This window comes from Centruroides sculpturatus, unplaced genomic scaffold, assembly GCF_000671375.1.
Source record: "Centruroides sculpturatus isolate CEXI.00-Female unplaced genomic scaffold, Cexi_2.0 scaffold941, whole genome shotgun sequence".
NCBI classification, from domain to species: domain Eukaryota; kingdom Metazoa; phylum Arthropoda; class Arachnida; order Scorpiones; family Buthidae; genus Centruroides; species Centruroides sculpturatus.
The window spans coordinates 105,969-118,580 of NW_019385198.1; the positions used below are offsets into that span (position 1 = coordinate 105,969).

The window sequence follows — 12,612 nt, forward strand, 5'->3', positions numbered from 1 at the left end:
GAAGACTATTGTATCGTTAAAAATTATTTTTTTATTTTGTACAAACAAAATAAATATATTGAAAAATATAAAAACAATAAAAAATTATACTTCAGAAGTTAATTTAGTATCAAAAACGTAAAATATTTGAGTAGCCCAAGACATAGCCAAAGATTGCAGCGCCACAGCACTGGGGAAAATTTAAATTTGCTGACTGGAATTCTTTCGGATAATTGACTTTTCGGATAATCAACGCTCTACTGTAATTAGATTGAAGCCATAACGATTAAATTCTAATAGTTTAATTTTGAGATGCCATAAATGACTTAAATATTTTTATTACTGTAATTTCTTGCATATAGTCTACATTGGTGAATAATCTGCAAAAATTGCTAGAACACAGCCCGTTCCTGCTTTCAAATTGATTTTAAAGCACAGCCAGCTCAAGGCTAAATGCAGGAAATTACAGTAAATAATTTTGTTGTCATGAATTATTTGAGATATAATTACTTAAGAGTCTTCAAAACCAATTTAATTTCATTAAATTATTACCTTGTTTTTACTGTCTGTATCATCCATTTTACCATTTAGTTCTTCGTTTAACTTCTTATTCTTCTTTCCTTCTCTAGAAGATCTTAAAATTAATGAACCTATTCGGAATCCAACTTTGACATTTTCTTTATTAGCACTAGATTTTTTAGGTGATTTTTTAGAACAAGTAGAAGTTGATAAATCTCGACATATATAATCTTGATGAGAATTACATGGTGTTATATACTCTTGATTTCTACTAATATCAGATGATGACACATCAGTTTGCTTATTTTTTGATTTCTGAAACCTAAAGTTAAAACTTTTTCTGAACCTTTCTAATACACTGTCTACTGAAGAAAGCTGAGGGGTAGATGTACGAAGAGTAAAGTACCTAGATAATAGTCCCGATGGTACTTCTCTAGAAGGCGGTGGTTCCTCTGCTATAAGGGTAGGTTGTGATCCACCAGAAATACTCATCCTTCTCCAAAAACTGGGGGCAGTATCTCGAATGGATGGAGGATTAAAAATTCTTTCAGCTTCAACATCACCATATATGTGAGACCATGGCCTTCTTCTATTATAAATATCTTGACTAACATCATCCTCACTACTAGTTCGACATTCTGGTGTTATTTCACAATGAGAAGAGGTCCTCTCATGTATAATCCTAAGTGATGATGGATCTTCTTTTGCAGTTTTACACATTTCTAAATGAGTATTGGATTGAGATAAGACACATGTTTCATTTGAGGAAATATCTTTTATATCTGATAAATCTGACTGATGAACACTTTGAGCACTACTGTTGGCAGTCCCAACACCCATTATAATAATGTTTGTTTGATTTTCTTGGTCCTCTTCTAATACACTATCTTGTTCAATCTTATTGTTCTCTATTTCTTGCTAAAATAAATAAATATATTTATCAGTAAGATAATAAGTTTAAAAAATAATCAAATATATGCTACAGATAAAAAAAATATATTTATTGGAAAAAACAATTTATATATATAATTACTGTGTATAAATACTCAAATATCACTATTTTTTATAATTTTTTAAAATCTTTCAAAATCATTAATACTCACAGAACATCTACCCTGTTTGATCAATTTTTATTGATCAAATAGTAAATTAAAATTAATAAAAAAGTATTGCAGGAGTATTGATAAAACTAGCTGTTACCCACGACTTCGTTTGCGGTGGTTTTGCAAGCAAACCCCATTTGTATTCAGTATTTCAACAACCATAGTAATTGTTATATAACACCTACTGCTGAGAATAATGAGAATTGCTGAGAATCAAACAAACTGTTTTCAATTTGATCAATTTTCTGGAACGTTTACAATCATTCTATAATTGAACCAATATGCAATAACAAATTTGAATTTAAAACGGTTCAAACATTTGGTTAAAAAATGGAATTACAGTAAAACCTGTCTATGACGACCACCCACGGTTCCTTCAAAAAGTGGTCTTTTAGACAGGTGGTCGTCCAATACAGGTAGTACTGTAATACCGTATTTCCGTACGTATTTTGCGCACTTTTTAGCCATTTCTACTAAGCAAAACTCGAGGTGAACAAAAGTAAGCGAATTTTTTCAACGATAGGGCTATATTGGTATTGTATTTTATTCTTACAGGAGTCCCGACATACAGGAGTCGTCATATTATAAGACAGATTTAACACCAATACTTTAAAGATTAATACAATACTCGCATTTTCTCCATTATAATGCACACTTTCTCTTTTCCGACTTAATTAATTCGACTCGGTTCTTTTCGTTCGCTCCTCAGTTACGTGTATTACGTCACCAATATATAAGCGCGTCGTATCTCTCCATCACTTTGCTTTTCGTTAGTTTAATCTTATTTTAACTTTAAAAATATTGTATTTTTTAATATTTAATATTTTCTTAATTAATTAAGTACAATAAGAAAAATTATTAATTAATAATGAAACGATTTTATTATTTTTTCTCATTATACGATTTCATTACAATCGCGGAATCGAAAAAGGAAGTAAAACTGATTTTTGCATTAATGCGTTTATTGTTTTTTGAATATTTTGCCTGCGAAAATTACTTGGATATTATTTTTCTAAAAATATCGTGGAAATAAGGTAGGTTGATACAGAAACTATTTATCGCACGTGTACTGTATATGAGCTTCAAAATAAATAAATAAAAATAGATTTTATCAAACGATGAGATCAGCCGATTAATTGTATCGTGTACAATATTTTACACCCCCAAGGAAAATACTGTAGGTCTAGGGTAAAATAAATTTTGTTTTCCCACAGTTAAACTTCGCCGCTAATTGCTGTTGTGATAACTTTAATACGATCTTCTAACGACAGCGCTTTGCATTTCGGACATTTTCCAACAAACTGAAATGAATTTCCTTTGTTGCTAGACTAATTTATTAACACCTGCAACTAATTTCAAGGGTGGGAGAAGTGCCCGGGATGGGTTCGAACGAGAGTTTAAACTAATTCATCATATTAGGAGGTGGAAACGTTGTTGAGATGATCTTACTATAGTTTAGACCAGATACATTCGCGAAAGTGGTCACTTATTACAGGTGTTGTATGTTGTTTCGGACCAAAAATCGATGCCCGCGGTCGCGTTACGTAGGTGGTCGTTTAATACAGGTAACTTATACGAAGACTCTATGAATAAACTATTCCGTGCCAGAAATTTTTGCCCGTTTTGACAGGTGCCCGTCGAATGCAGGTGGTCGCCTAGGCAGTTTTCACTGTATATGAAATTATTTATAACAATGTCTAAAGTGTTATCAAATACACCTAAGTACTCAATGAAGACTAAACGTAAAAACAAAAAATCGCATCTAAAATAGTACAGTAGAAGCTGTTCTTCCGGTTAAGCCTTAATGCTCCCCCCACGAGGGAATTTTGAAAAATTCCTTCGTAGTGTGCATTTTCATGGCATACCCTAACTGTGTACCAAACTTCACCTCTAGGTTCAGCGGTTTGCTCTGGGTGATGATGAATCAGTGAGTCAGTCAGGACAAGTAATTTTATATATTTAGATAATAAGTTGTGATTTTTTTATTTTAGTGAAATTCATTTCAGTAGCTTTAATTATACAATATTCAAAATATTGTAAAAATATTATATGAATTATCAACTTGTTCCTGAACAAAAATAATATAAATTAAATATTTGAAAATTTCATTTACCATATAGGCTTATTATCAGTTATATAATAATTCTACTAATTCTATTAGACAGATAACATTTTTGTTTGATTAATTATTATAGTCATTTTATTTTTTACATAATATTATGTATATGAATTATTTATCTTCTTCACTCTAATTAATGAACAGTTTATTAAATATTTAAAGTGTTTATATAGGCCTCTATTTGGAATTCAAACTTAAATTTTTATTCAATCTATAAAAATATTACAATAGATTCTGACATAAAGCAAAACAAAATCATATAAATCTTGTTTTCCAAAACAAAAAATTTATTCTAACTGATACTCTACAGCCACCTCCTGCCTGAGCAATGTGCTATGATGTGGATACATCACTCTTGGATAGGGTGACAAAACATCCAATTTCCAGACTATCCCTGGTTTTGCTTGTTTTAAATATTTGAAAAAAAAAAATAAAACTCACAACTCACCACACTTATATATCAAACACGTACACTGAACCAATATAATGTGTGGTACGAACGACGAAACAAAAAACAAACGTTTTCGAACCTCTTCTAGTTTCTTCCTCAGGTTCCTTTAGCTTTTTAGCTCGTAAATTCGATATTTCAAATAACTTCGTTCTTGCGATCGAACAGTTCTTTTTTAAAAGATGTGTCGCGCATGCCGTTCAAACTAACGACTGCCGTCAACGAAAGACATTAACGAATGTTGTTTAAATAATTTCTTTCTTAAGATCGAACATTTCTTTTAAATTATCCGTCACGCATGCGTGACGAGCTAAAAAGCTAAAGGAACCTGAGGAAGAACCTAGAAGAGGTTCGAAAACGTTTGTTTTTTGTTTCGTCGTTCGTACCACACATTATATTGGTTCAGTGTACGTGTTTAAATATTTGATTTTCAAACTAATCTCTGAATAGAGCAATCTTGTTAACACAAATATAATATCATCAATTTATAGGTGAATAAATAAATTTTAAAAAATAACTGAAGGTCAATCTTGTTTTAGACTCCATTTTCACTGATTCCAAACTGTGTTCCCAGTTGGATTGTAAATGGTATGGTCCACCTATCTTGGAGCACTTGAAGATGTTGAAAAGAATAAATTTTTCTTCTTGAAAGAAATGTTTTTGTTCTATATTTATTTATGTTAATATAAAGAACACGCTTAACAGAAACATGATTTAGAAAATCTGATTTAAAAAAGTTTGCTCAGTAAGAACTATAGATATATTTCATATTGGTATTAATTTAAAATGGCATTGCTTTTTCATCTCCTATCACAAATAAACCTTGTTTAATTGAAGTTACTTTATGATTTATATTTTGAAGTTGTTGACTAAAATATTTAGAATTATATTTTGTAAAAAGTATTTATATAATGTTTGCTTTATTTATTTGAATGAATATTAAATAAAAAATTATATTGATATATTGCCATCTGTATATGATGTCATGCCTTATTGGGGGAGTAGCTAAGAATGTGGCAAAATGTGACAAGGAGGAGGGGAATGATCCTTATAAACATCATATTTCACATTTACCATTATTCAGTATCATACATGTTTTTTAATGCAGGCCACAATAAAAATATATTCCTTAAAAATTTATCTAAGAACTGAAAAAACAGCAAAAAGTAAATGTATACCATATGGTTACTTTACTGTTGCTAGTAAGACAATATATTCTATTATGGCAAAGGTAAAGTGATTGGTACAATTTCTATTACTATAATAATGTGGAATTTACCTCATCACATTCTCACTGTTCTTATGTTAGAAATGACTCATCAGTTCATTTTTTTAGATATGAGTCTGAAGTCAAACAAATGATAGGATAAGTAATGTTTTGAAATTGTTGTGCATCTGCATCTGCATCTGCATCTGCATCAATTTTAAAGATGAATTGGTTCTGTCACTGGCCTGGCAGGCGTTGATGAACTCCAAACTCTAAGTGTTATGTTATGTCAACCATACGAACATGCATGCACCTCATATAACACCTTCAAATGTTTCTCAAATTTCCTAAACTGTTTGCTCTGATCCATCAGAAATTCAGTTTTACACCTGAAGAAGAACTCACAGCAGTTCAAAAATGTTTGTCATGAACTTTTTTTATGACACACTGGTTATAGATCTAGGAGTACATTGTTGTGCTATTGCTATAAAATCATAGGCTGTCTTTGTTTCCAAAGTCTGTTGAGATAAACAAGGTATTATAATTTTGTATGTAAGACTACATAGAACTGTCAAGGTTAGGGATTGAGACCAATCAGAGCAACCTACTATACATTGAATAAATGAAATTGTTTCTTCAGGATGTCATATTTGTTTTTAAAACAAATGTTTTTGACTTATTCCAGGTCATATTCATCTTGAAAGTGAAAATGTTTGAAATGAAATATTCATTATGAAGTTAACATAAATTGAATATTGATGTTTAAAATTACATAATATTTAATTAAATAAGTTAGATTTATAAATGCATTAGATATTTTAAACAATATAAACACAATTACAACTTACCCTAATAATAAAACTTTAAAATAAATACAATATGCAAAACAGCAACATGGCAATAACAAAGAAAGAAATAACATTAAGTTGTTAAGAAGGAGTATTAAAGAGCTTAAAATTATTTGAATTTAGATATAAAAAGTGTTTAACTAGATTATACAAATTAATAAAGTATAAAATTACAGTCCAATTCCTGTCTAACTTCATTGAATTTTTAGAATTAATTAGGGCCTACATTCATATAATTTGACAAAACATTATATAATACAGTAAGATCACACTTAATGCTGATTTGCGTTATATAACTTGAACCAATGTAACACATTCTGCTAGAAGCCTTAAAAAAAGCTCAAAATTTACACCAATTTTATTTATTGCGATATTCGTATATAATACAATTATTTGCAAACATGAACCAATCAGCAAAAGGTGGCAAAAAGGTGTACTTTCCTTAAATCTGTGTTTGTTTGATGCAATTTTGGAAAAAAATATAACATTGTGGATGCCATAGGCAATATCGACTTCGTTTGGCAAGAATTAACTGATAAATGTATGAACAAAGTGTGGAAAAAGTTATGGCCAAAGGTATCCATGAATTCTAACGAGAAGAGCCTATCACTGTATCGTTAGGTTGACCAAATTGTCAACCTAATTGATACAACAAGACAATGAGTTGTAGATGAGAAGGATATTGAGGAGTTACTGCAGATTTCTGGTGAGAGCCTTACCAATGACCTTCAAGAACTGGTAGAACAAGGAATTCATGTAGAACTGGAAAATAGAGATTCTGAAGACGAAGAACCCAAAAAATTTCTCTACAGATTTCCTTAGTAAAAGTTTAGTAAGATAACTGAAATTGTTGATCAAATTGTAACGAATGATCCAGATTTTGAAAGGAGTGCAAAAGCAAAACAAGGCATTTTGGATGCAATCTGCTACCAACATTTGCTTAAGGAAACAAATCGACAAATGAAAGTACATGACTTTATATTGCAAAAAACAAGAATTTCAGAAAAGTCAGGATCTTCATCACAAAAAATTAACTTTACATTTCTGTGTGCATATGTTTATGTGTTATTTAACATATATTATTATGCAAAAATTTATATAAACATAACTTAAAATTATAGTAAAATCTGTTTATGTTTAGTCACATGTTCCCCTATCCCTATTTACTCTATGTTAAAATGACCTTGTTTAACACTCGCTTAGTGCTTTGTCATCTAGGAATGCATCTCCCACATTAAGTGGGGTCTTACTGTACCTGTACATACATACATATATAAAGGAGAATTTTTTCCCCTAATATATGTATGTTTGAGAATGTTACTTTGAGAATGATTTGAGAATGTTACTTTGTCAACCCTAAGTGGTTGACAAAGTAACATTCTCAAATCTTTACTGATAATGGGATAATTACAACTAACAGAAATTTCATGTTCTAAAATTATACTAAATGTATTTACTTTGATAAATAAATAAAAAAAAATGCACTTATAGATATTTATATTGTTTAATAAAGAGCACATCTATTGTTGCTTACATGCTGTTACCATAAGATTATTTGGCCTTTTAGTGCTCTCTGAGCAGAAAAGGACCTAAAACCTTAAATAAAAACAAAATATTAAAAAAAAACCCATAAAATTATCTGAATGATAAATGTACTTAATTATCCATACTTCATAGCAGATAATATTACTAAAGTAAATCCTCACTAAGTCAAGATGCATTAACTCAAAGCTATATACAGGTCCTGGCATAATAAAGAGGATTTTCCATATAATATGGTCTTGTTACATTGAAATTGTCAGTACTTTTAACTCAAACCTATTTTCCTACGTACTCTCCACTCTTTGATAAATCTTTATTTTCTCTTATATTCTGTGTAAATGTAGACAATAAAGATAAACAAACACTATGGTTCCATGCCAAACATGATACCACACCATTACAGCCTTGCATTGACATCCTTTTACTGATATAGTATGTTACTGGTATTCTGACTAGGACATGAAGGGTGTCATTTTGCAATTCATGCAAAATTCTGCAAAATCATAACCCAAAATTTTCAGCTAACACAAATACTTATGAAACATGGAAAATTTAATAATTACCTAACTAGATTCAAAATTATAAATCAACCGAACTGTAACTGTGGAGATAATGTACTTGACACTGTAGAACACTTACTATATGACTGTACCCTTTTTTGACCCTTGGCAGAGGTAGCTCATTACACACTTCACAAACAAATTGATTACTTGGCCCTTATCACTAAGTGAACTCACATAGAATGAAGACGATCTTAACATCTTCAAACGGTGTAACATAGAAAGCTGGAAACAAATATGGGCNTGACTGTACCCTTTTTTGACCCTTGGCAGAGGTAGCTCATTACACACTTCACAAACAAATTGATTACTTGGCCCTTATCACTAAGTGAACTCACATAGAATGAAGACGATCTTAACATCTTCAAACGGTGTAACATAGAAAGCTGGAAACAAATATGGGCCAAACTAGATAAGTAACTTTTCTCCTATCCTTGCTGTACATTTGTATACTTTACTGCACTCTCTCCTATTGATCTCTCCTTCCCAAGAGGAGGTTTTTTCTTCTCTGCAGGACTCTAAGCCTGAGCATCCCTGGTTCAGGGATGGGCAACCTTTTTCTATGTAAGGGCTGCATTTCAAAACTTTTGAACTGATGCGGGCCACATACAAGAGAAAAGAGGAAAAAAAACTGCCAGTAAACGACAATTATTTATTCATATACATATACTGTAATTATAAATTATAAATTAGCATAGGTATACTTAATTTAGCTTCTGAAACTGATTTAAGTGTAATATATTGGAAATATTTGATTAAATATTAGTCACTGCTAGTTATAAATTAGTTTTGATGTGACTGTTAGCTGGTTTCTTGTTTTGATTTTTACTAAATTCATTGTGGAAAAACTATTCACGTACAAAAGTTATAGAAAATAATGTTTGAATTTTTGCTGCATACTTCCTTAAGATGGGAAATTGATATATTTGTTCATATTTTATGCGACATGGGCTGCAAAAAATATTAATGCAGGTCGCATGCTGTCCAAGGGCCACGGGTTGCCCATCCCTGCTCTGGTTGTTGCTAGTGCGAGATGTGGCATTATTCTCTCTATTCTTAGTGTGCTTGGTGCTCCCACAGCCATCTCGATGGGTGTTTGCATGCCAGCTAATCTTCTCTCTTATAGACCTATTCTTTTTCCAACCAATTCTGGGCACTTCTTAATCTTGCCTGAGCCTCAGTAGTAGTGCCACTTGGTTGATGACGAGCTCCATCTCTTGCTTCCTTTCTAACTGTTAGTACTGTCATAACTGCATAACTCTGGTTTCTCTTTCTTCATAAATAGCTCTGAGTATTGATAGCTTGCTGTCTCTATGAATTCCTATTATATTATATTACAAAACATCTTTCTCACTTTTTCTAGAGGATTTTTAATTTAATTGAACTAACGTTTTCAGCTATTTTGAATAGGCTTATTCAGGTTTAACATAATTTCAAATGTCAATTATAACATGGGATTTAAAATTTTGAGCTTTGCTCGCATTCTTATGACATCATGGTATTACAAAAATTGGGATTCTTAAACTTATACAATTTAAATGAAATATTAACCTTATTCTTTTAAGGAGTTATATCTTCAAATGGAATGCACTAGTCATTCTAAAAAACCACCAATTGGAAACTCAGAAAAAGTAAGTAAGTAAGTATAATTTTTTTTGCCATACATACAACACAAAAATAACATAACAACTAAAATTATAAACCAAAATATAGATTAACTATATGAGCCCACTCTGGGACAAGTTTACTCTTTTGTATACACTCTTGTAACTCTCTTAGTATTCCATGAATGGAAAGTGCCTTATTAACTGCCAACTTTTACAAAAAAAAAAAAAAAAAAAGACCCTGAAGTGTCATAAACTGTATATGATTTTGTAATCATTCTGCAAATAGATGTTGGGAAATTTGTGGTCACAGAAAATTTTGAGAAAATTGGATATTATATTAAACTTGTTAACTCAGAGTTGAGAGTTTTTGTCCTTTAAATTTTTACTTAACAAGATTTTACTGTAATTGTTTGTGAATGAATTGTCACTAATTTTTAAGTCAACCATTATTCTCAACTCTCAACTAAGACTCAAAAATTATAGGAACTTTTTAAAAATTTGTCCTAACTCCATAAATTCAAAATTTGACACACTAACTCAAATTTTATGAATAAAAATTAACTATTCAAATTATTTATTATTAGTTGGAAGTAATTATTCAACTTTCATATAATATTGAGGTTTTAATAGGTAGAAAATCAATATAATTTCATTGAAACATGAAATAATTTAAGCATTGCCAAAATAAAACAAAAACTTAATTACTTTTTCTAAATCATTTATGAATTTATTAATGTAAATAGATGCAGTTGAGCTTATTCATCAATTAATTTTGCAATTTTCTTTTTTAAAAAAACACTGGTATATTACAAAAGAATGAATTTTTATGTAAAGTAGTGCACAACAAATTGTTAGTGAAATGTGATATCTTCTATACTAGAATTCAATCAAAACTTTAGTTTTTACTGGAAGTAACCATGAAGTTACTGGAATCAATCATACTTTCATATTTTTCATCATACTTGATGAATCAGTTTTATTTACAAATAAATAAATAATAAAATGTATGTAAAATATTAAAGTTGGCCAATTTTCAATAATTAATTTGAATATGGATTAGATATAGATGATTTGTATATTTGTATTATCTTAACCAGAGCTGTAACTAGGCAGATGCAATAGGTGCATTCGCACAGGGCCCACTTGGAAGGAAGGCCCAAACTGTTGTTCACAAGAAATTACAGTTTTAAAACTTAAATTTTTCCTTCTTTTTATTGGCGATTACATTTTGCCTTATTTAGAGCTAGATGTCTGCTCACCAGTGTTCCCAACCGCGGCGACTTTTAGAGGAGCGTAGTGAGATAGCGGAGACCGTAGACAAATCAGCCAAAAGTAGCGACTTTTGAAATTTTGTTTATTTATTTATTTTTTGAGAAATTTAAATTTATGTTTATAGTTTTCAAATTTATAGATTTTTCTCTACTTTATAGAGCTTTCTGGTGATGACTAATATTATTACGATATACAAAACTGTATTTCTAGATTTTTCTACAGTGTGCAGAGCTAGAAATCTGTAAAGGTAACATTTTGTAAGAAAAATAAATCTGCCCGGGGATTTTTTTAATTGCTAAATAGATAACGTGGTAACTCTCGAATAAAATCTTAGTCTCGAGGTTGTAAAAGGCGTGCAGAAATTCTGACATAACTTTTTGCTTTATATTAGTACCCATATGTGTTGTATACCTCAACGGCGGTAAGCGAACTATGCGGCCTCGAAGGGGCCCCCGAGGTCTTTAATATGATACTGGAAAAAGGCTAATTTTTGCTTTCTCTATGGCTCTTCTTTATAATACATGAGTGTTGCTGATTTAAAAAAAATCAGCTGCAGATCTCGCTGTTAAATATAGCAAAGATTTAAAAAAGTACGAATTCACAAGTGAAATTGAAAGTTTTAAGTTTGAAGTAACGACTCTTATACAAAATATAGAAACTGCGTTTTCGCTTAATATTCTACAGGCTCTTCGTGATTTTGGTTTAGTTGAGTCTTACCCAAATATCAATGTCGTTCTTCGAATATTTCTAACTCTTCCCGTTTCTATTGCTTCGTGCGAGAGAAGTTTTAGCAAGTTAAAATTAATAAAAAATTTATTAAGATTAAATATCGGGCAAGAACGATTGTCCAATATTTCTATTATTTCAATAGAATACATTATCATTAAAAATATTAATTATGATCATGTAATTAATGAATTTGCTGAAATGAAAGCCAGAAAAGTTCAATTAAAATAAATCTTATTAAAAATCTATTGTAATATATTTGTTTTATTATTTTCCCAAACCAAATAAATTAAGAGGCCTTAGTGCAAATTCTTGCACAGGGCACAGGAATGGCTAGTTACGGCTCTGATCTTAACTATTAACATATGCAGATCTTAATGATTGCAATAGTGTTGTCAAACCAACACTATTGCAACTTTATAATTTTATGAAATTGCATCTATTTAAATCCACTGACTATCAATCTATTGAAGACTTTGTTTAACCATAAAGTAAACAAATACATTATTCATTTTTTTTTCTAATCATAATAATTTTGGAGTTAAAAATTCTATTGTTTGAAATGGTAAACACTAAGTTAATAATACTGCATTCAATTCTTTGAAAAGAATTCATTTTCTTCTCAAATTAAATTTTTTCTTTATTAAATATTTACATACGCTTCCATTTTTAAAGAAAATTT

General features: G+C 30.3%; 1 protein-coding gene across 1 annotated transcript in view; it reads right to left on the reverse strand.

Annotated features, from left to right (window-relative positions):
• The window catches only part of LOC111636034, a 121,511-nt gene that overhangs the window by 5,394 nt on the left and 103,505 nt on the right, over positions 1–12,612 (reverse strand). The window contains exon 2 of the mRNA XM_023381189.1: positions 532–1,416. Coding sequence (XP_023236957.1) covers positions 532–1,416 — 885 coding nt within the window. The remainder of the gene's footprint in view (positions 1–531; positions 1,417–12,612) is intronic.